At 45.5% G+C, this 24,011-nt stretch overlaps 2 protein-coding genes across 6 annotated transcripts in view; both read left to right on the forward strand.

Annotated features, from left to right (window-relative positions):
* The window catches only part of KIAA0513, a 54,246-nt gene extending 33,863 nt beyond the window's left edge, over positions 1-20,383 (forward strand). For 4 of the 5 annotated variants that reach the window (XM_081017842.1, XM_081017843.1, XM_081017845.1 and 1 more), the window contains exons 2-13: positions 1,041-1,557; positions 4,070-4,169; positions 4,814-4,887; positions 6,053-6,123; positions 6,981-7,188; positions 7,731-7,771; positions 7,977-8,061; positions 8,713-8,790; positions 9,358-9,387; positions 13,479-13,559; positions 14,420-14,514; positions 15,115-20,383. In XM_081017842.1, the coding sequence (XP_080873968.1) occupies positions 1,205-1,557; positions 4,070-4,169; positions 4,814-4,887; positions 6,053-6,123; positions 6,981-7,188; positions 7,731-7,771; positions 7,977-8,061; positions 8,713-8,790; positions 9,358-9,387; positions 13,479-13,559; positions 14,420-14,514; positions 15,115-15,164 (1,266 nt within the window). In that variant the 5' untranslated portion in view covers positions 1,041-1,204 and the 3' untranslated portion in view covers positions 15,165-20,383. The remainder of the gene's footprint in view (positions 1-1,040; positions 1,558-4,069; positions 4,170-4,813; positions 4,888-6,052; positions 6,124-6,980; positions 7,189-7,730; positions 7,772-7,976; positions 8,062-8,712; positions 8,791-9,357; positions 9,388-13,478; positions 13,560-14,419; positions 14,515-15,114) is intronic. The other variant, XM_081017846.1, reaches the window with a different exon arrangement.
* A 2,007-nt stretch (positions 20,384-22,390) lies between these two features.
* The window catches only part of LOC308483666 (meckelin-like), a 28,162-nt gene continuing 26,541 nt past the window's right edge, over positions 22,391-24,011 (forward strand). Inside the window, exons 1-3 of the mRNA XM_081017767.1 lie at positions 22,391-22,755; positions 22,944-23,017; positions 23,120-23,185. Of these exons, the coding sequence (XP_080873893.1) occupies positions 22,404-22,755; positions 22,944-23,017; positions 23,120-23,185 (492 nt within the window). The 5' untranslated portion in view covers positions 22,391-22,403. The remainder of the gene's footprint in view (positions 22,756-22,943; positions 23,018-23,119; positions 23,186-24,011) is intronic.

Below are 24,011 nucleotides of genomic sequence, written 5' to 3' on the forward strand. Positions count from 1 at the left end.
AGGAAGGAATTTGCTCTGAATCCTGCAAAACTGAGCAGGAATTAACCTTAAAATCACACAAACCTTAAACATTAGCTAATGGGGGGATTTAACCTGCTATAGGGAACTGTTGCGCAAAGCCAGTGCAGAATTGAATGCCACCCACATGCCCATTGGAGTGGCATCGGCTGATTCAGAGGTGGGCATGGTTTTAAGAAAAAGGACTCATGGGCTAAGTTGTAACCCCTGCTGGGCCAAGGCTGGGCCTTGGGCCAGAGGATGACCACTCCAACTCTAGTGTTTTGACCTTGACTCAGAACCTCTGCATTTTTAACCACGCAGAGCTCCACACAAAAATGGTCTCAGGCCTTGAATTGCTTCAAAGCTTGGCCTTCAGAATTTTTGACAAAGGAAAGCATGTGCAGGACTTTAAAGCCTGCAAAATTTTACATGGTTTGGGAAATGCGATCTACTCAGGAGCCTATTGATCAAGAATATTGGGTCTGGGGAGATAGGAAATCTTTTGCAAGCTCAGACTGCAGCTTATGCGGGGAAATGCTGTTTAAGTAAGTGCAACGCAATCTTGGATGCGTGCCTTCAGAAACAAAAAACAAAAAAGTATTTCTGTATAATTGCAGTCATCCCCCCCCCCCTTTTTAAAAAAAGCATATGCCTGTAAGTGGTTCAATGGATTCTAATCAAGAGAGACTGTTTTAAAGAGGCTGCTTTGCTCCTTAGCACTCCATAAAAGTTTGTTCTGTCTCCATACTTAATTGCATTAAACAAATGACATTTGCCAGCCCTGGGAGGGAAGTTTCAATCTGCATTAAGCTTAACTCATAATTTAAGTGTTCATCAAGTGGCCAAATGCCCTATTCATTCTTTCTCTAGGCCGCCTTGGAAGTCCTTGTCTGGAATAGTAAGTCAAAATATGTGGCAGGGGTTGCCAAATTTTCTGCGCAGTTACAATGTGTGGCTCTTGCTGCTGAGATTATTGTTGATAAGCAGAGTTTAATAATTAATTATTGATAATGAGTTGCTCTGTGTTTGCTTTTTTTCAGATGCCTTGAAAGAGCCTAGGATAAGGAGTAGGCTTTGGTTGGAAGTATACCAATCACAGGCTCTGTATTTTTCTGCTCGTCTCCCAATGGCCTTCACATTTTCCTGATAGCGAAATTGAGCCACACCCTCCGCACCCGATCCATGGTATTAGGCCCCTTGAGCCATGGAGGCCATGAATGTCCCTGTGGGGAACCTCATTGACTTTGACTCCGAACCTTCCACCACCGACACCTCCGAATCTGTCCCTGCCGCTCCTCCCTCCACCAATGGCAATGGGCTGCTGGATCACCTGGCGGGCGGCATGGCCGCAGTGGCGGAAGAGAGCGACGCGACGGAATCTGCCGACAGCGAGAACGACACAACGGACTCGCCCACTCATCACAGCTGGAACAACCACCGCCGCTCCTCCTCGGAGTCCTACTCATCTAACCAGAGCACAGAGTCCGCCAAGGACGAAGTGACAGCAGAGCAACGGGAGTTCATCAGGCAGTACGTGGAGAAGATCTTCACGGGAGGGTGAGTGTTTGAGCAGCAGGATGCTGTGAGCAGGTGCATGCTGGGGTTGTGGGATCGTTGGCCAACTCTCTCCCTGCAGGAGGTCCCCAGTTCTTTTTTTACACTGCAACTCCCATCAGCCCCAGCCAGCGTGACCATTGTTCAGGGATGCTGGGAATTGCAGTCCAAAACATCTTGAGAGGCACCATGTTGGGGAAGGCTGCCATAGAGCTTCTTTGAGCTTTACGTTGCTCAGACCAATCCAGAGCAACCTTAAATGTAATCTAGGCAACCATTGCCCATTTCCCCAGATTCACCCCCTCAAAGACTTCATTTGCTGGCTAAAGTACCAGGTTTTTCTACCATGACGCCAGTTTCCAACTTGTAAGATGGAAATAAACAGCCAGTATTATATCCAGTCAGAGTAGACCTACGTAAATTAATCAATCAATGTTAGTTGTGTCTCCTATTTTTTAATGGCGCTCCTCTGTGTAGGACTAACTCAGGGTACAATCCAGTGCACCCCAGAGGGTGCTGGTGGGCAAATGTTTTGTAAGGCCAGGAACCTGAATTTCTTTCATTGCATCCTCTTTGCAGAAAGAGGGGGAAGACAGCTTGTGCTGGATCCTTCACTCCCGCCGCCCCCCCCCCCCCGGTGCAGCAAGCCCCCTTCCCCCCTCTGTGTTCCCGTTGAAAAGAAATGTTGGCTGGCTGTGACACATCTCTCCCACTGAGTCATGCTTCTCTCTCGACTTAACAATTGCTGCCTGGGGACTTTGGGGCTGCATCACCCAGATGCAGAGTGGAGGCTTCAGCTGCTGCAGCTGATGTTGACTCTCTCCGTGTGTGTGCTTTTAAACAATTCCATTTAATTTAAGCAATTTAGCTAATCTCCCGTGACTCACCGTGGCCCAAATTAAAACGATTTGAATGTCAGCACTGGGGGCAAGTGCCTTTCCGTTTGCTCCCTCCCTGCTCTGCTGCGTGGCCAGTTTGGGGATCAGACCCCAGAAGGAATGTTCTTGTGCAAAACTGACATTGGCAGCTTGCATAATCTCCGTTCACAGTTGAATGTTGCCCCTTGGCCCAGGTGGCCTGCCCCCTGCATGCAAAAAGAGAAGAATGGCAATGCTCAAAATCAAAAGCCTCAAATTCTTTGTTAGTCTTGCTACACGTCTAATAAAAATAAATAAATAAACTTTGGGGGGCGCATAACCCTTTTCAACCTGAGGGTCATATTCCCTTCTGGGCAATCTTCTGGGGGTTGCGTGCCAGTGGCAGGCGTGAGTGGAGGGTAAAAGTGGGCAGGGCAATGAATGTCAAAGTCGCTTTTGTGTACTAGGTTAGTCTCTGCACAAATTCATGCACCCCTCCCTACCCTCCATCCGTGGAAGCAAGAGGCATCAGCAGAGTTCAAGGACAAAATCCAGCCTGGCAAAAACACTCAGGGAAGGTGCAAAGTAGAGCCAGTGAGGGGAGAAGTGGTGTGGCCTGGGGAGACTTCCAAGGGGTCCCCTACTCCTGCTGAAAAGGATGATTTATTGACATGTGTTAATTCCCTGTTGGCTCCTGATAAAGAATATTGCTGCACTTTCAGACTGGTAAGAGCTGAAGCAGTTTACTTGAATTTATTTCCCCTACCCCAAGTTCACTTTTCATTACGTACTTTTTTCTTCCTCCTCTAAAGTTCTGCCTCCCCCTCCATTTAGTACATTGAGCCAAACGAGTTTAGTGCCACCTGGTGGCTAAAGGCAAAACCACAATTCAACAGGAAACCGCTGCGTTTCCCCTAGTTTTGTCGCAAGTCGTAACATAAAGGAGAAACCAGAAGAAAAAGAGCAAATGGCAACAGCAAAATAAAAGAGGACAGTGATGCTCTGCACATACAAAATCAGATAAAATTTGTGTGGAGGATGGATTTCATAGGCAGCCGCAAATCCAATCAAGAGTCAGGCACAATGGCAGATTTACAAGCACAAAGAAACCAATGGTCCTTTCTCTTGTGCATGTTGATCTGCCATCATTGTGAGGCACACCTAAGCATCTTTTTTGCATACACAACATCCCTGCTTCAATCCCTAGCATCTCCAGGTAGGACTGGGAATGCCACTGCTGCCAGTCAGTGTCGACAGAACTGAGCTAGAGGGATCAATCGCCTGACTCAGTAGGAGGCGGCTACTTATGTATTTGAAGGTGTAGAAACTATTGCGCTTTTAAATGAAAGTGAAAAATGAAATGTTCCTGTATTCCTTGTGACAGCCTTGCAAGGTAGGCTAGTAATGACACTAAGCTCCTAAATTAGAAAGTAAGCTCATTGGTCAAGGCTTATAGTACACCTAGTTTTTATGCTTATTACTATTATTACTACATTGCAGAGTGGTGACACTTGAGAGCAGGCAGGGATTTGCCTACGGCCCCCTGGCAATTCTTGCCTGCAGTGAGATTTGCTTTGGGGACTTGCCAGCTTATAGTCTCAGCCCTCTGCATCACACTTAGTGCCAACTTGTTTTGTTTTGTATCTTTGTGATTCCAGAGAGGAATTTGACCAAGAGGAGAAAGCCAAGTTTGGAGAACTCTGCAGTGGGGAGAATGCAAAAGGCAGGGAATGGTTTGCCAGATACGTGAGCGCTCAGGTAAGGAGATGTTCAGGGTGCAACTCTGGCTGGTGTGGATTGTGCGCTCTTGAGGCCCTTTGCTTTTTGTGCTTGCATGTGCCTCGACACCTGATCACACAATCAAAATAGTGGGCCCTATTCCTAGTGGAATGCACAGGGCATTCCAGGCCATTTCAGAGTCACCTTTTGCTTTATTGCATTGCTGTATTCCTACATGGAACAGTCTCATCTGCATACCATCATTTTAAAAACCCTGCATAGGGTGAAACTTTTTCCAGGTCAGACAGAAGCTGGATTTGCACAACTTCCTGATTGGCTAGACCTTATATCAGTGGCAAAGCTACCTCCTCCCTTCTCAGAGCAAGGCTGTGCCACCAGGCTGATTGCCCAGCTCTTGTCTTAGTTGCAAAGCCACCTTCTGAGAACAGCTTTTGAACCATGACAAGCACTCAGAGGGAAGAAAAAATGGAAAGCAAAGCAGATGGCCTGCCTTAAAGCTTAGGCTGGAGATGCCTGTTGACCCAGAGGCTGTATGTGCAACAACAGAGGAGCAGAGCTGTTTCCTCCACAGCCAAAAAAATGTAGAACAGCGGCCCTACATCTGTTTCTAGGTACATCTGTACCCAGTCTTAACACTCTTGACTTTTCCTGTTTCCTCACAGCGCTGCAATTCCAAGTGTGTCTCGGAGCAGACTTTCTATCGACTGGTGCAGTCCTTTGCCGTGGTCCTCTTTGAGTGAGTAACAGCAGGCGTCGGCATGGAGGCCACAGGGTCTTCTGCCTTTACAGCAGGGGGTGGGGAACTGAATCCAACTGGCAGGTGGGATTCTTCCTTCCTCCACCTCTCCCCGCAAGCCACCTTGGACAGTTGAGTGGGGCTGATGAGAGGTGTAGCTCAAAACATCTGGAGGGCATCATGGTGGCGATGGTTGCTCTAACCACTGCACCACTTGGGCAACTGGAGATGAATTGCACATGGCTGTGATCCATGCAGCTCTCCGTAAAAGCCATGCATAGACCCACCTGGATGTTCTTCAGTGCTGGCAGCGAAGGCTGGTCTATGTACACCACCTTGAGATCCTTGGAAGATAAAGGTAATAAATAATAATAATAATAATAATAATAATAATAATAAAAAAATTTATTTATATCCCGCCCTCCCCAGCCGAATCCAGGCTCAGGGCGGCTAACAACAATAACATAGTGCAACATTCTAAAATCATTTCATTCTAAAATTAATTCAAATCAAAATGATGGCAACCATTGGGCTAGAGTTCTGTGAAGATTGCCAAGGAGGGAGTCAGGCTGTGCCCTGGCCAAAGGCCTGGTGGAACAGCTCTGTCTTGCAGGCCCTGCAGAAAGATGTCAAGTCCCGCAGGGCCCTAGTCTCTTGTGACAGAGCGTTCCACCAGATCAGAGCCACAGCTGGAAAAGCCCTGGCTCTAGTTGAGGCCAGCCTAACCTCTCTGTGGCCTGGGACCTTCAAGATGTTTTTGTTTGAAGATCATAAGTTCCTCTGTGGGACATACCAGGAGAGGCGGTCCCGTAGGTACGAGGGTCCTAGGCCGTATAATAAATGAAATGAATAAATATTAGGGAGAATGGGCACTGCCCCACTGAATTCCATTTGCCTTCAGCCAGCATCCACTGGCCTTCCTTCCTGTTTACAATATATCCAATATCCAAGGGGTGGCCCTGGCAGTCTGCTTCCTCCTCCTTAGTCTCAGTGTTGCCCTTGTAGAACGCAGCACGGAAGAGAACGGGGGAAAACTGGAATTAGTTGGTTCTGCCCACTCCACTGTTGGACTCCCTGCATTCGGCCCCATGGACACTAATCACCACTGAGTGTTGCTCTGTTTCTTCTTTATATTTCAGCAACTTTATTCTTTCCTTTTTTTCAGGTGTTACCAGATGGATGATTTCAGCCCTGCTAAGAACTTGATGACCATGTGCTTTACCTATTACTATATTGGTAAGGGGCAGTTCCTTCTTGCTGAAATTTCTTTGTGGAGTGAGAAAATGTGCTGGGGCAATTTGTTCGTCTTCAGCAAAGGAGCAAGAATACCTTGCAAGAAGCATCTCTATAGGAATAGCATCCTGGGAGTCGTTTGTGAGAACCTCCGAATGGTGAAGCAATCCTTTGCATTTGACCCACCATTGCACCCAATGTGTTTTGATTACACACAATTTTGGCTTTGGGTACAATCCCCAGAATGTAACATCTGCATAAGTTGCAGGCTTACTATAAGGTTTCAGAAATAGATGAGAGCCAGGAAGCATAATGATTTTTAGCTTCTTGTTGGTTGCTTCCATGTTACCAACCATGTGTCCTGGTTTTCGACATCCATTTTTAAGTGTGACACTAATCACTGAGGGCTAGTATCTTGCTTTTTAGTTAAAAAGCAAAAACTTAGGGTGGGGGAAAGAGAACAAAGATCGAGCATTGATCTTTAGGAGGAGTCGTGCTCCTTTAAGTCAGGGGTGGGGACCACTTTTTTTAGCTCAAGGGCCACATTCACTTATGAGCAACCTTAAGGGGGCCCTATGCCAGAGGTGTGTGGGGCCAGAGGCTAAAGTGGGTGGAGCAGGTTTCTGCATAAACCCAAACACCTGTCTTCCATCTGGGCAAGCAATGGACATTGTTACAATTCAAGAACACATTCCAGTCAGGAAAATGCTCTTGAAGAGAGCACGGAGCAGGGCCTGGGAGCGGTGAGTTCTGAGGGCCAGATCGAGAGGGCTGGAGGGCCACATTCGACCCGCGGGCCTCAGGTCCCCTGCCTTACTCCCTCTGTTTCTCTTTCCTGCTCCCTGGTTGCATTTTGGTAGGTAAGCCCCAAGCGCTGCCCATCGAGTCCAAGGAGAAGCCCACTGGCAGCATTGACTCCTACCTGAAGTCCGCAAACAGCTGGCTGGCCGAGAAGAAGGACATTGCGGAGCGGCTCCTGAAGAACACGTCAGCGAAGACGGAGAACGTGAAAGGCTTCTTTGGGAGCTTTGAAAGCAAGCTAAAGGGGCCTGGGCCCAAGAAAGCTGAGTGAGTCCAGTTCTAGGGGCAGCCGGATTTCCCCTGCACTGTGTTGAGACCATACACAGCTCCTTTAGTGGAGGCACAAACCCAGACCTGGCTTAAGTACCCCTGAGCACCACTGCCTCTGCTCTACTCAAGATAGTCTTGTTTATATGCCGCTATCGGTCTTGGTCGTCCCAGGAACATAGGAAGCTGCCTTGTGCAGGATTGGCAGTGGCTGTCCAGGATTTTAGACTGCAGCTTTTGTATGTCTCCCCTAGCCCTACCTGGAGAGACTGGGGATTGAACCTGGGACCTTGTGCACGCAGAGCAGATGCTCTGCCACTGAGCTACGGCCCTTTCCCGCTTTATTAATTAACTGGTTGATTCAAAGTCACCCACCCCCTTTTAGGGCAAGGCTTCATAGCAGGCTAACTCGGCTTCATCTGTGTTGTAGTAAGACTATACTTCTAAGCAATTCATAGAACAAACTACTTGCAGGGCTTCCAAACTCCCCTCCCAAAATGATGTAACGTTTAACTGAATAGTACCTGTGTGTTTGCTTCTAGGGATGATGAAGGCAAACCAAGAGAGAGAATCCACAAATCAGGTAAGCAGCAATAATAATATGTCTATGCTGTTGTTGTTTAAAAATCTGTTTCTAATGCTCATAGAGAACAGGTGTTTCAGCTTCTGGAGAGCTGGGATACCTGGCAGGAATCTAAGGCACTGTCTGGTCTTTATCTGAAGATTGTGTAGATGTGTATGCACAAATCCACCCCCCCCCCCAAATATCAAATATCTCCCCTTTGCAGTTTCCCTGTACAGTCCTGAAGAGGAGGAAGAAAAAACAGGAGAGAAGATCTACCTGTACATGCACCTGAAACAACAGCCCATCTGGTAAGAGCAAGTTCAATAGGATGACTGGGGCACTGCCCCACCAACCTAAGCGTGTCCTCAGCCAACCCCCACCTGCCTGCCTTCTTACTTACAGCCAACCAACCTGGTGCAGCCGGTCAGCTCCCCCATTTGTTAGTCTCAGTCAGGGGTGCCAACTTGAATAAAATATTGGGTAAGCCCCGCCCCACATAATCACAAGATGCGGTGCATGCACACCATTTGAATAGCAATGCCCATGATTTGGGGGGGGGGCAGCATCCTCAAATATTTTATGGGGGGCAAAGGGACCTCAACCCCTAGGAGTTGTAGAACCCAGCAGGGAGGAGGAGGAGGATGGGGCCTGAACTAGAATGAGTTGTCTCTGCTTTTCACTGGCTCTGGCGCCACCTACTGTTGGCCTCCCTGCCTTCTGCCTCACCTGTCTCAGTGAGCACCAGCCACCACTGGTATAACCTTATTATCCTGAGCCAGCTGCACTCCTGAGCAGGGCATTGAAGCAGGGGAGCCACCTAGCGGGCCCAGCCACAGCCCTCTCTGGCAGAAACCACCCCATTCCTTCCCACTTCCTAGCCACATTCACAAAAACATACCCTGCAGTTGATACAGGCTCAACACACACACACACACATCATTTCCTCCCCTGTTCCCTAGGCATACCCTGAGGTTTTGGAATGCGGCTTTCTTCGACGCGGTTCACTGTGAGAGGCGGAAACGGTCTCCCACCACTAGGTAGGACTTCGCAGCTTCTTCTTCTTTCTTCTTTTTTCACAGGAGAAAGGAAGTGGGGGACACGAGGGGTGGAGGAGAATAGGTCACAGTGCTGAAAAAGACTGCCTTTTTTTGTACACAAATGGTTTATTTTTCTGCTGTTCTCCCACTTGTCAAGCAGGCCAATGGAGCTTTTAAAGTTCTGCTAATTTGATGCAGGACTGGGTTTATATTCTGTAGGGAGGAAGCTTTTCTTCCCCGGCCCTTGGAAGTCATCCCCAGGGTTTTAGAGAAGCAGAAACCACCCAGCAAATGCAGTTTGATAACAACATCCAAGGGGGAGTCTGCCAGGCAAGAGCTTAAGGAAAGGGCAGAGTACTCCCTTTCCCCCCTTCCTGCTCTCATGTTGCTTTGTTGGGTTGGGGAGGTTGAAAACAACTAATTTCTCTCTTTCTCTTTCTTGACGTCTTTAATCTTTTCTTTTCTTTTTCTGGTCAATTCTTTCACACTTCCTCTCTCTCTCCATCCATACTTCTTGCATGACCTTAACATGTAACCTTCTGTTGACCCTTTCTGCTGCCACTCCAGAGGGAATGCTGGAGAGGAAGAGGAAACGAGGTGTGTCTGTCTGCATTTACTTTCTTACCTTTTTATGCCAAAGGCTCATTTTGGGTCCAAAACCTGCCACCGTAGTTGCACAGTATTCAGCCCAGCGCTGCAAATCCCACTAGTGTACCCTTCCCCAACCTGGTGCCCTCCAAGATATTGTTGGACTATTGCTTTCATCCTCCTTCACCATTGACCATCCCTTCTGGGCTTGCTGGGAGTTATAGTTCAGACACATCTGGAGGGCCACAGGTTGGGGAAAGCCTGCTTTCCAAGGTATATCTCTAAGCACATCAAAGCGGTTTTGAAAGGAGTGTTCCTTGTTCGTTTCAGTGCCTGCAACAGCAGGACAAAATCTAATATGGATGCTGAACCGATTCAGAAGCAGTGGGAGCCTACCACAAACCACTTTTGAGTCTCTTTAAAAATAAAAATAAAACAGTCTACGTTCTGTCTCCCAGCCAGAGTTTGCCATGCTGCCAATATATTATACATTGCTTGATTATGATGCACAGCTTCTGTATCAATGCCATATAAAGCAGCTTGAGAAAAGCCTCTGGGCACGGTGAACTGCTTAAGTGAGTCTGTTTTTCTCTCGCCATTTTCTGTGTCAGCAGCTGTGGTAAGTTTTTGGACACAGGGGCCCCTTCCAGTCTCTGAGGAGTTCTAGATGTAAACGTTCTACTTTGACCTTCCCCCTTGCTTTGATTTCCTCCTGCTTTCGATGCCTCTGTGGAATGCTGCTGCTGCTGCTTGAGAATCTCTTCTCTTTCCTTCCCTGTCCATTCCTCTTTGATCATCTGGATTTAAGTACCTGCTTTCTGTGTTGTTTCTGCCCCTCTCTCATTTGTTATTGTCATGCTTAATTTTGCCTGTTTTATACCATACCAGGTGGTGGTTTTTTGTGCGGAGCCTGATTGAGATGGGGGTGGTGGTTTGCTTTACATGCATCTGGAGCAGCTGTTCCAAATGGTAAATGGTCACTGTGCATATGCACTCTTGCCATGGTCTCAGAGGACAGCGCCACCGGATTTGTTCTTGATGCGGACCTCTTGGGTGCCTCCAGGCTGTCCCTATTTTGGGGGAAGGATTCTAGAGCATTCAGGAAATGTAGGTTTTTGCAATCAAAGCGGATTAAAGTGCTCTGCCTCCCTAGCACAGGTGTGGGGAACCTACAGCCTTCCAGATGTTGCTGAATGACTCCCATTAGCCCCTGCAAGAGTGGCCAGTTGGAGTTCAGAAACATTTGGAAGGCCAAAGGGTCCTTAGACATGCCCTAGCATGACAAATCCTCTTTAAAAAAATGATTAAAAGGAAGACATGTAAACGCCCTGCAAGCAAATTAGGACAAATGCTCAGTCAATGGGTCATCTGAAAGTGGTCCTTGAACTGCTGGCCTGAGAGATGACGGGCAGGGATTTCTCCTGCGCACCTTTGCCTCGCTCTGGCAAACGATATGGGGAATTGCAAGGTGAGGGAGCCACCAAAGAAGCTACTGTGCCTTGAAAGGCCCCTGTGAGTCAGCTGATACTCCTTGACCCCTGTGAATGGATGACCAGCTAGGAGACTTGGCTAAGCCAAAGAATGTCCTCTGCATTTGCCTTGCCTCAACCTTGACCCTTGGCACACCTGTTCCCTGTGAGGATTGATTCAGGGATACACTCTTGAATTGCCTGCCAAGAAATCCCTCTGCCACTCTGTCTTCATATCCAGCATGACTCCGCCTTTTTAATTTCTCTTGTTTTCTTTTTATTTGCTGCTGCTGCTGCTTCTCCTCCCATTGACTTCCTTCTTCCTGTATTTCCCTGCCTCCCCTTTTCCTCCTCTTGACATATGGTCAGCTTCAGCCAACATCCTATTTTTCCTAAAAGGACAAGCATCTGAGGGCTGATCTGTGGTGAAATCAAGTGGCAGAATCCTCCTTACATTGTGCCCTTGTCATGTGGGGGAGATGGTGTTTTCTAACACTTCCCTGCTCAAAAAGAATCCCTGCATTTAGAATTCAATTCTAGACCAGAATAGGCTTGATGGACTAGTTTTCTCCAGACCACCTTTTATTTTATGTTTTGATTGGGGGTGTTAAGAAATGCCACTCCTTCCCCCCCAACACCCCCCAAAAAGTTTACCATGTGATTTTGCTGAAAATGTAGCTCAACTTTCAGCATCCCCCATTCTTGATCACTCTTAACACATACTTACCCCATAGGGTTCAGTGAGAATTTTTGCATTAACCTGGAGGCATGCATTCCCTTGATTCTTTTTAAGGATGCATAAGTGGAAATCTAGAATGGAAGGTCAGCAGTTACATAAGAGAGATTGCCATGTTTGAAACTCCCACATGAGCTGTGCACCCAGAGCTTAAGGAGCCGTGTTGGTTTAAGTGTGCATGAATAGACCTACTAGGACCAAACCAGCAGGAACCTTTCATTAAGGGAGAGACATGCAAGAGAGCCCGTGTGGCATATTGGTTAGCGTGTTGGACTAGCACCTGAGGGACCAGGGTTCAAATCCCCACTCGCCCATCAAGCCTGCTAGGTGACCTTCAGCCAGTCACTGCTTTGCAGCCTTAAGGGTGAGATATAAATGCAATAAAAGCAAATAAATTAAGGACACATGGAGTTCTGACTGCTGCATCCCCAAAGCAAAGTATTGACAGAAGAAGGGAAAAGATCAGAGAAGGTGCCGTGAGGACTGTCTGACTATAAAGATAAATAATTGCACTAATTTAGCATTGTAAGCAGACGGTGAGCGGGAGAGGAGACATCTGTGTGCCTTTACTGAACTGGGCAGGGAGGGTCATACCCTTAAAATGAGACATTCACATGTATAAAACAAACTCAGGGCCTTATCTTCTCAGTCCTCTGGAACTGCCTGCTACCAGAAGTAGTAGTGACTTAGAATATTACTGAGTTTCAAGGGGTAGAAAAACCCATGGATCATTGTAAATGTGCTGTTAGGTACATCTCCAGCACTTCCTTAGCATATTACTGATAACTATACGTTGTAGAGGCTGGGAAGCAGATGATTGCAAAGTTAAGAACCCTCTGTTGCATTGTTGGAAAGTTCACCAAACAGTGCACCCATGTTAAGCAAAATTGCTTGCTTTGTGAATATAATGAAATTGGCTCAGAACACCTTGGTTTTGTGTTGTGTGGCTGTTCCATGTTCCTCTGCCTCTAAACAATTTTATTCTTGTCTGAAAATGGTATACCAGTGTGGCAGAATTTAAGCCTGGGTGACCTTTTTCTGAATCCAGTCCCTGCTCTGCTCCTGTTTTGCGGCCTTTGATACTTTTTCAAAGCCTCAGTTGCCTCATCTGTGAAATGGGGTTGGAGTAGTCTCCCTTGTAGGTCTGTAATGAACAGTAACCCATAAGAAGGGCGCGAAACTTAGATGATAGCTCAATTTTTTTGTCAGGTTATTAGAAATACAGGGGGCGTTTGAACAGGCTTTTAGGAAAACATTCAGGTTTTACATGCTTACCTTCTGCCCCCCACCCACATCCCTTGCTATATGTTTGCCTACCTCCTTTGGAGATACTGACCAAATTGGATGTAGATTCTAAGGTTGGATGTAGAGTGGCAATGATGGTCACAGATTTAACGACCAAGAGAAAGGCGTGCATTTGGAGATTTTAGGTTGTATCCAAGTACATTCTACTAAGAATAGACCCATTGAAATTGATTAAGTTGGTCACGTCCATTAATTTCAGTGGATCTACTCTGAGTAAGATGGCTGTTACATACAACCCTTTGGAAGAAGAAGAACCTAATTGAAACAGAGATGCAAGCACATAAGCAAAATAGAAACTTCAGAATGATTCCAGCTTTGGCCCAGCTTCCGTGATAAAAGCTGCTCTAATATATAATCTGAAGTTGGCAACAGGCGGCCCATATAACAAAACTGGCATACCAACATCTGGCACATGGCCCACTCCTTCACTTCATCACAATAACCAATATGGAACGGGGGAGTGTGTCAAGAGCGTGTTACTGACATTCCCAGCAACCTTCCCTCCTCCCATCAATCCCTAAGGTTTTAGCAGGTTGTGTGTGTGTGTGTGTTCATTTTCCTGGTTACAGGATCTGTCCATATGTTTGCAGGGAGAAATGGTGTCACATGACCCAAGAGGAGCGAGACGATAGTCTGCGGTTTAATGAAAATATCACCTTTGGACAGTTGGGGTAAGCAGAATGAAACTGGCCTGCTTCTGCAAAAGAACTTCTGTTTGTTTGTTTGTTTGTTTGTTTGTTTGTTTGTTTGTTTGCCTTCCTCCCAAAGGAGTTCAGAGCAACAAACAACACATGATAAAAGCTTTTACTACTTACTATGCTTAAAATAAAAATGTAAATTACAATGGTGATCACGATAGATGATCTTTAGAAATTTATACTGCATGATGCACAAGAGAGAGAGATTTTTGTATAACATATCAATTACATTTATTTATATCCAGTAATTTGCAACCTCTTCACCTGTGAGTCCTAGGGCAGGATTTATAGAAACCTTCAAAGCATAATTAGCAGTCATGGAAAACTCTATCATACAAACAAGGAAGCAGCAATACAAACCACAAGCCTAATGTGTGGATATCTGGATGGTGGGGGGAGGCAGGGAAGGAGCCACGCAGCTTTTGCAGGGGGGGGAAGCACACCTCCACAGCTGCTCTTTGCTTGTGATGGCCCTACCTGCATGCAAAGTGTGCATGAATGGGGCTTCAGTATTATTATTATTATTATTATTATTATTATTTAATCAGTTTTAAAAGGAATAGGCAGCTTATGCCCAAGGAAACTCAGCAGACACGTAAGAAGCTGCTTCATACAAAGTCGGGCTATTTATCCATCAAGTCTCTGATTGGCAGCCGTAGCTCTGCCGTAGTTCTGCAGGGGCCTCAGAGAGAGAGTCTTTTCCATCACCTTCTGTGACCTGAACTGGAGATACTGCCAGGAATTGCAACAGGGACCTTCTGTGGACAAAGCGCGTGTCCTAACAAAAGGCCATACCCCTTTCTCCCCCACCCCATTTCCTCTCCCTGCTGCAGTACTTTCACTCACAACATGTTGGCTTTTGGGCTGAACAAGAAGCTTTGCAACGACTTCTTGAAGAAGCAGGCAGTGATTGGCAACCTGGATGAAGGTAGGACCATGGGTGTGAGGTTGCTGGTGGGGTTTCTTCTGCAAGGATCACCTCCCAGGGGTCAAATGGGTGGTGGTGGAAGAAAATGAGAGCAACTCCAAGTTCAGGCCACTTGCTCTGCCTTAGACTTGAGTGGGGTGGGGGTTGCGGGGAGATGACCTAGAATGGCTGCAAAATATGAGGGGTTCTTTGCAAAACAGAAATAGGCTATAGACATCACCCCAAAACATCAATTTGCAAATAACATAGAAATGAACTCTAAATTTGTGCTACATTTCCAGAAGTAGCTTTTACATTGTGTGAAAGCTAAAATATAATGCGGAAATTAACAAACAAGGGAAATACTGGAAAAACGGAATAAGCTGCGTTGTGAATGCCACCTGAATCATACCCTCATTGTTATTTGCTTCAGTTGCACATGGGTCTTAAACTCACAAGGAAAATGAAGAGTGTATCTTTCTTGGGGATGCTCTGCAAAAAGATGTTTGCATATAGTTGTTTGTGTTTTGTATTTTGATTATATGCCGAGCTAATTTTGCATACATGTATGTGTGTGTATCTGCGTGTGTACATTGCATAATTTGTTTCTCTTGCTTACAGAGCAGTACAAGCTGCTTAGCGATCACATCGAACAAATGGCTGCAGAATAGCACCGCGACCTGCCTCCTGCATTCAGGAACTAATAGAGAAGAAGCCAGTGGGGATGCAATGGTGGAAGAAAGCCTGTCTCTGAGACTACCTGCAATATAAAAGATGGGCTTTTCAAAAAAGCAAAAACTATACCCAACTGACACTGCGTTAAACCTGCATGATCGTCTTCTAACCACGTAGAGCTGCATCGCGCAGCCCGTTATAGACGTAGGAGCTCGGCAATCAAAGCTGCCCGCCCTCTTCTGCTGCCACCTCCCCATATGCCTTTTTCACCCGGACTGTGACTGAATGGAGACCTCTTGGGGGAATCTTCTGGGTACGAGGCAGAGTGCAAGTCAGCACGGGAGAGTCCAGCGTGCTCGTAAAGGAGGAAGGCTGAGCTTTGGGGATAGCCTCTCCCCTCTCTGCTTTCTGCTGATGAATTTTTTCTTTTAGCATCGAAAGTTTACAGAGCATAAAAATTAGGTGTGTGCGTGTGCAAGGGATGCAGAAAGGGGTGGGTAGGATGGAAGATAGACACCCTAGTTCCAATTATTACTCTAGAAGACTCCTAAAGTGAATACCAGGAGTTCTGTAGGCCGGGAGGCCAGATGCAAATCTTCCTGATGGGGGTTGTATTTAAGAAGATGGGCAGGAAATGGGTGGTTGGGTCAGTGATTCTGTGTTAGGCTGGAACAGAAGGCCTAGGTCCCCACCACCACCACCTTTACAGTTTTTACAAGTTCTTTCCTGCAGTATCTTTTGATGCAGGTTGCTCTGATTCAGCAAGTAACATTTTGCTAGGTGTTTTCTGTTTCCCTGGTAGCTGCTCCATTTGAAAGCGATTGAATGTTGCATTCTGAGGCCAAAGGAAAGGACTGGACCCTGATTAACATAATACACAAGGCTTGACCGGCAAGGAAAAGCAATTTGAAAGCCCACTACTTTCAAATGTTCTGATAGATCTGCTTTCCTGAATGATCAAGGGGAGAGAACATCCTGGTATACGCAGCAGCATATCTGTCTGGGCTTTGAGTGTGATCCTTTTGGAGGATGTGATCAAAGCGAAGCCCACAGAAGGAAGTTGCCAATGCAGACTCTCTCCAGCTGCTCAAGTTTTCGTTAAATGAAAGATTATCAGCAGAGGTGGTAAATCTTCAGGGTAGCAAGCCTCTTCAGCTTCTGATTTTGGGAAGATTGCTCGGAGCCAGCTGTTGCAGTGTTTATGGAACTCCAACAACCTGTTCGCCATTTTTTAAAACAACACCAACCATGAGTCAATGTCTTTGTGTGATTCTTGCCAGTGCTGTGGTCTTGGGGGTTGTGATTCTGTATCTCACCAAAGTATCTGGGTTGCAACGATTGTTCAGAGGATTCAGTGAGTTGCATTTTCAGTACTTGACCAACGTTCACAAGGTTGCTTTGACACCAGTTTGTGGTGTTGAATGAGCCCAGATGTGGCTAGGTTGTGTGAACATGCCATCGGATGTACTCTTCCACTATTTTCAAAGAGCCAGCTATGGGCACTGGTGCACCAAAGTGTAAGAATCCTGAACTAACAGTAGCTTATTATTCCTTGGTAAATCTGTTGTTTCTATATGGCTATTGTGGTGCATCCACATCACTCACTTGTAAACCATTTCTGCTCTTTTGGGTTACACTGAAGAATTTTGGGAGTTGTAGGTCTATTGAGAAAGTTTAGTCTTTTCTGCTAAGAGACCTCTACCACCTTTTACAGGACTACAGTCCTGTATTGATTTATGTTTCTGGTGTCAATGCATCCTCGGTTGCCTTGTTGAAAATCGCAGTGCATTGCTTCGGTGTTTTCCAGCAGCGAAAAGTCACTTAACTTCTGCAGATTTGGTTTTCAAGTCCCTGCAGTTTCGTTTGAGTCCAGGAGAGGGTGCCAGGGAGCAGGTTTTGGGAGAGATTTCTTTCTTTTTCCTGTTTCGTTTTGTTTCATTCTTTGCCATTTGCTTGATTCTGGTTAGTAGGTGTGATTGAATCAATGAGCTCTGATTAGCCAGAGTGAGTTTCTGCAAAGAATAAATGAAAACCGATACAGGGATCTTGCCCCACCGCATTTCCAGCGGCTAGCCACGCCCTGCCGCAGCAGGTTCTGAAGCAAAACTGCTTGTCACACCTAGAAGTTATGAGAGAAGCAGCTTCTCAAAATTTCTCCCCATTGTGCACATGAGCACCTTTCCAGGATAAGCACCAGCCGTTCTAGATTTGACAAAGAAGGGAAAATCCCTTCATCCCCATCTCAGGACCTTTACGAGAATTTGTCAGGAACTTCTCCCTAGAAAAGCCATTCTGCAAGAGAATAAGATTAATGCTGCCTCTCAGGGAGCCACCCTTTTTCCTGTTGCAAATCAATGTTCATTTAATTCTCACATCTTAGCTGGTCATGTTTTTGCATAACATTCAGCCCTTTTGGGTTGAGTGAGCTTTAAAATGACTGGGTGTCCTCAGACCCTTAATGTGTTCCAGAGTCAGGTTTAAATATTTTATCTGAGCCTTGACATCTCTCCACTTTAGGTTCTGAGACTCTCAAGTCTATCCCTGTCAGCCTTTTGTTGGACTACAACTCCCATCAGCCCCAGACAGTATTGCCAACAGTCAGAGATGTTGGGCGTTGTAGTCCAGCAATATCTGGAGGGCTTTATGTTGGGGGAAGGCTGGGTTGGCCTTAGACCAGGGACATCTGAGTTCGAATCCCCACTCAAAGCTTATTGGGTGGGTTACTTGATCTCCCTTGGAGGCCACTCCATCATTTCAAGCCATTCTGGGAATTTCTGAGGCAGGGCAGAGTTGACATTTGGGGCGGGGAGGTGGTACCCCCTGAAAGAGGCTCAGTTTGGCCTAGGAACTATCACTTGCTAACCACCAGAGTGTGCCAACTCTGTGCCATGTGAAAGTAACTGCCTGTAGTTCTTTTTTAATGTCATCCCCAAAGCCAAGGTTAGCCAGCATGTCATACCCTGATGTTTTGGACTTAAATACTCATCATCTTCTACTATTGGCCATGTTGCCAGGGGCTGATGGGAGTTGTAGTTCCACGCTGGCTACCCTTGATAGAACCTTAAAGGGCAGGGCAGATACAGAACTTCTAGGATGGCATATTAAATGTAGCTGTATAACCACTCCGTGTGTACCTTTCTTAACACTGCAGTGCATTAAGTCTGCAGTGTAATCTTTCCTACCAAACATGAGATTTAAAAGATTTGACACCGAAGAAAGGAAAATATACTCTTTTCTTCCTTTTGGATTGTGGTGTTTTCTAACTCTCAGCATTGAAAAAAAGAAAGTGTTGGTTGGCAGAGAGGACAAAATTTTCTGTGGTCCACCTCCTGCCTCTTCTGCTGCCATCCGGCCCATGATGCAACCAACATTTTTGGGTTCCAAACAAGGCTTTTGATGCCAGTGCCTAATGGGATGGACTATGCTTTGGCCCTGCACTTGCTATATCTCAGATGGGCCTTCTCTAATGCAATGGTATTTGAAGGCATCCAGTAAGTGATACATGACCTTAATTTAGCAAATACCACATTATCACATTCCAACGGCATTCGGTCCTTTTGCCATATCATCCTAAGTAACTTTGGTGTGCTTTTTTAAAAAAAGTAGGCTTCAAAGCTAAAAATGCACCTTGATAACAGGTAGCCAACATGATGCTTTGCAAATGTTGGACTCCAGCTCTCATCCACGTCAGCCATCACCATGGCAAGTGGTCCAGAATGATGGGAGTTGCAGCCCAACACCTTCAGGGCTCCTCAGTGGCTACGTCTGCTGTATACTCATTCTGCCACATCTTAGTTTTTGAATGTATTGATCCAGTGAGTAAGGATTCCCGCATCTGGAAGGGCCTCTGCTGACTTGAATGTCCACAATGCCTGCGGTGAGGCTGTTTCCTCCTCCTCCTCCTTTTGCTTGTTAAAGTTTTCCTCCATTTTGCCTTTGGTGAAAAGTTGGTGTGGATCTTCCACCACAAGCTGGCTTCTGATTGGTGGATACAATTGAAAGCTTTCAAGAAGCATGTTGAGCAATAACATTCCAGGTGTGGCTGCCTGTTGCTTCACCTTGGTTGCTTCCCAATGAGCAAAACCCAGCAGTAGTGTAATTTTCTCCCTTTGCAGATAGGACAAGTGAGAATCTACTCTCTTGGACAATCGGCCTGTGTTTTACAGTGGCTTTTGCCTGGGTTTCTTCCTGACTCCTAAACGGATGTTAAGGCCACATTGAGGGAAACACTATTCATTTGTCCACCTAGTGAAGACTGCAGAACCATGTTACTCTTTTTCTATGCATATCGTCATGTGGCATTTATACTTCAATCCTTCAGGGCTCTTGTACAAAAGTGCTACTGTGAATCTTAGACCCCACCCCACCCCCGCATTATGCTGTTGAATTTGGACTCTGTGGATGTAGGGGAGAGAAGCACTGAGCTAAATGGAAACTGGAACCACAACCTTTGTTCCAAGGTGGGTAACTGGTGTGAACGCTGTGTATATGAAGCTGGGGCATTTCCTGCATGGACCGCCAGATTACAGATAGCTGAGTCAAAACAGCTTTTGCTGTTATGGAAGTGAAGGGATAGGGCTTGAGGGTTTTTTCCCTTGTACTTCCAGTGAGAAGTGATTTTATTGTCTGGCATTGAAAGAGGGACATCTCAGCAACAACAGACCTGTTGTCCTTTTCCCGCTGCTGAAGTTTCGTTAATAATGTGTAACTCCAAGCGGGGTGTCTTTTCTCTCTTTGTATGTCTCTTGCCTTGTCCGCTCCCACCCCGAGTACACCTCTGATGATTCTCATCCAATGCTAGAAATATCTAGCTGTGTAGGCTCTTTTTGTTATGCAATCTCTAGAAGCCACATATAATATCGATATAAACAGACCATTTCAGTGTCTCATTTCCATATATCTAATTGTGAGATTCATTGGGAGTTCAAAATTCTGTATTTGACTTGTTTGACATATATATAGATACATATATATATGATGAGATATATTCACCCAAGTTCTCTTGTTTTGTATACAAAGTGCTGCCATGTTCTGATGTGTTGGGTGCAACTGTTGTACTGACTGACATGTTGTACTGCGATTGTGCAATTTAGTATCCTTTGTGGAATACTGTTGTTTTTAAACTCATGTATTGAAAGCATTTCAAGTCCTGGTTATGAATGGATTGGGGAAGTGAAATAAAACTTGTTGTTTTTTTTTAAACCCCTACACTGAATTCTGTCTTTTTCATAACCAGCACATGCATTTTATTCCAGATCTATTTTGGCTTGCTGGGGAAGGAGGAATAGGTCAATTGCACTTCTCTCTGTCTTTCATTTCTTCAGTCTTAAATTCAATTTACACCATTCCTGTCCTCTGTTTGCAGTTTTTTAAAAAAAAATCACATAAAAATTTGCATGCATTTTCATGTCTGTTTCTCCCAATACATACATTTCTTTACACAGTTTTACCTAATCTGCACATTTTCCCAAGCAATTCCCTCTTGTGTAATGCTGCTTTGTACGCTATCTCTGCTAGTATATGCATTTCCCCATAATATACCGTACATTTTCTTTTTTTGTGGGAGAACTACATCATAAAATTCAAAGATGTGTGTTTGAAAGGACAGTTGTGTTTTGGTGTGCATTTTGGTTTGTGAAATGTGAGGCAGGTAAGGTCACATTAAAATATGAACAATTGGATTTCTTTTCACTCTCTTAAGAATCTCCTCTTTTGTAGAAAAGGGGTGTGTGTTTTATTATGACCTAATTGGGGGTGGCATTAGTACCTTCTACAGGAGCTGCATCTAGCTGAGTGCTTACACCACACTAGCCAAAATGACACACACCCATACACCAATTTTGTTTGGACTCCGTAACTCCCATCAGCACCAACCAACATGACCGATCTGCAAATCACCCAGAGATCTACCAGTATATCCTGATCTAATTTCTGCCCTACCATGACCTAATTGACATAATAACCAGGTGGAGTGGCCACTGAACAAGAAAGAATCTAGGAGAAGAGGTGCCAAATCGCCAATGGTTCAACAGATGCAATGGAGTTACCAGGATTGCTCTGTCAGACCTTTCCCAGCATTCTGTCAAGTTGGAACAACTGCTAACAGAGACAGTAAAATAAAAATTATAGTAATTTTTTAAAAAAACAACAGAGTTGGCAATGTTTGAAATGGGAAACGTAATTTAGGCATTGTACACCTCTTTATTTAGTGCTATTTCCCCCACCCGAGTGTTTCCAGATGGAGACTTAATGTGCAAATAGATCACAGAGATATTGCAAGTGAGTAAATGGAAATAGGTGGTTTGTTAGTTTGTTTTTACTTACTTGATTTTCTAGGGAAAGAGTAAATCCAGATTAAATTTGAGGGGAAGGGAGAGAGGGCTGGCATTTTCATGCCATTTTGCAGTAGCATTTTTGTAGTATGGCATTTTAGATTGCAGGGATTGCTAAGATACAACAACTACATAAGGAGCACCCAACACACAATAAATAGCTGTCTGGAAGCACCCTAAGATCGCCTTAAAGACATTGGATCCAACCCCAAAATATTGTCTGGAAACAATCACATACCGGCAAATTAATGTTGTGTAGTTAACAATGATTTGGCACTCCTGTGCAAACGCCTATTTTCCCCCTGCTCTGGAAAAAAATATTTTTGCGATAAGGAAAGTGATGCAGAATTGCACTGAAAAGTATGGACTCACCCTTTGTTGAAATATCCTCTAAACTGCCTGCAAATAAGCCAGAAGGAATACTCAATAAATAGGTGACATTATCTAACATTCAAGATGAATGTTCAGTAAACAGGTTGTTTGGAAGTGACCTTGGAGGTATCCAAAGGTATCTTCTTTCTGCTGTTTGGTTGTACAGTACAGACAAAAAGTTATTCACACAGCGCATAATTAATCTATGGAACTCACTCCCACAGGCGACAGTGTTGTCCACCAACCTACATGGCTTTAAAAGAGGATTGGACAAATTCATTGAGGAGAGGGCTATTGAAGGCTACTAGCCATGAAGGCTTTGTTATTTCTTTGTGATTGAAGGCAGTAACACTTCTGAATAACAGTTGCCAGAAGCCACGGGAGGGGAGAGTGTTATTGTGGTTGGGTCCTGCCTGTGGTTTTCCTGTTAGGTCCTGCCTGTGGTTGGCCGCTGTGAGAACAGAATGCTGGCCTGGTCCAGGATGCCCTTCTTACATTCAACCCCAGGAATCTCAGCCACTTCCCTTTTGTATGGAAGAAGCCACACCTGGCTTTGGTTACCATGGATGCCCTTGTCTGTATACACTCTCCGGCCAGCCAGGCTTATCCAGTCCACAACTCCTTTCTCCAGAGGGAATAAATATGGGAGAGAAACTAACACCTAACTTGGTGAAGAAGGAGCCTGAGTTGAGAATGCCACTTCACTTGGCCTGCCTCCTCCTCTGTCTCTGCTTGCTTTACCTCCCTCACGGCTCCACGCCTCAAATTATCGGGGTTCCTGTTTTGTCAGGCCCACCAAGGAAATGTGGGACCGAAGAATTCTTCAATATTGAGACGGGACAATGTGGCTCCTGCGCCCAGAAACAGATGCAGAGCCCTGACGGTGAGTGCAAAATGGATGCAGGGTGGCAGTGGAAAGAATAATCCCCATAACTAAGAAGCCAAGCAAGAGGGAGATTTTTTATATAAAAAATATAGTTTTGAACTGCAAGCACTTGATGTATCAGGATCTTAAGGAAGGACCCTTAAATGAATCAATGCAAGGTTTTTGAGTGTTCCTCCTCTTTCTAGGCTTGGAGTGCGTTTGTGTACCTGGACTGAATGAGACAAATAAGCAGCCATCACCTCTCGACTGCCGTGGCTGTGTAAGAACACATTCCTTCACCGTTCCTTTTTTCTCATATGCAGGCAGGCTCTTTCGATGTTGAATTTCCCTCTCCCCCTCTCTGCCCCTTCCTCTCCTTCAGAGTAACCTGCCACCCAACACACTCTGGGAATCCATGTTCCTTGACGACAGTTTCCTGAGTTGCAACGTAAGTGGGGTTGGGTTTTTTTGCTCCACTTCCTCCTCCTTGCATTGCCAACTTACACTATTTTGCGGCTTTGCTTGGTATCCTGGGAATGTCCCTAGAACAAAGAATGCTCTCCCCTGCTCCCTCCCATGAGCTTCTGGGCAGGATCAGAGCTCTGTTGCCTTTTCACAATGCCTCTGCACTCACTAGTCAGATCGCATGAAGCTGTTATAAAGCAGGTCAGGCTGTCCGTCTGTTTAGCCTGGAAGCTCTCTAGCCAGTGTAGAGTAGTGGTTAGAGAGTCAGACTAGGATCTGGGATATCAGGGTTCAAATCCCCACCCAGCTAAGAAGCTCACTGTGTGACCTAGGGCCAGTCACCAATTTGCCGCCTAACCCTACCTTAGAGTTGTGAGGACTGAACCGAGAGGAGGGGAGAATAATGTATGGCACCTGAGCTCCTTGTAGGAAAGGTGGGTTATAAAATGTAATAAAAGGGTTTTCTGGCAGATATAATATTTTCCCTCATCTGCAACCTGATCCTTTGAACGGATGATGCTGAGGACTGTACCTAGAACTTTCTGCCTGAGTTGAAGGGGACCATTCAGCAGGGCCAAAAAATCTCATTGAGGGTACAAAATTTGGGGTTTTAAAAAAATAATAAATAAATAAATTGGTAGGTTTATAGCAGAGTTAAAAAGCTTGGAAGCTGGAACTACCCAGTGACGACATCACCTGTTTTTATCACATGCCCACATCACACGAGAGCAAATAAAACACACAGAGCCCCCATCGGTAAAGAAAGGTTCTTTACTTACAGTTTCTTCATATTAACAAGGATGGCTTTG

This window comes from Podarcis pityusensis (assembly GCF_964106645.2).
Source record: "Podarcis pityusensis genome assembly, chromosome: 8".
Taxonomy (NCBI): domain Eukaryota; kingdom Metazoa; phylum Chordata; class Lepidosauria; order Squamata; family Lacertidae; genus Podarcis; species Podarcis pityusensis.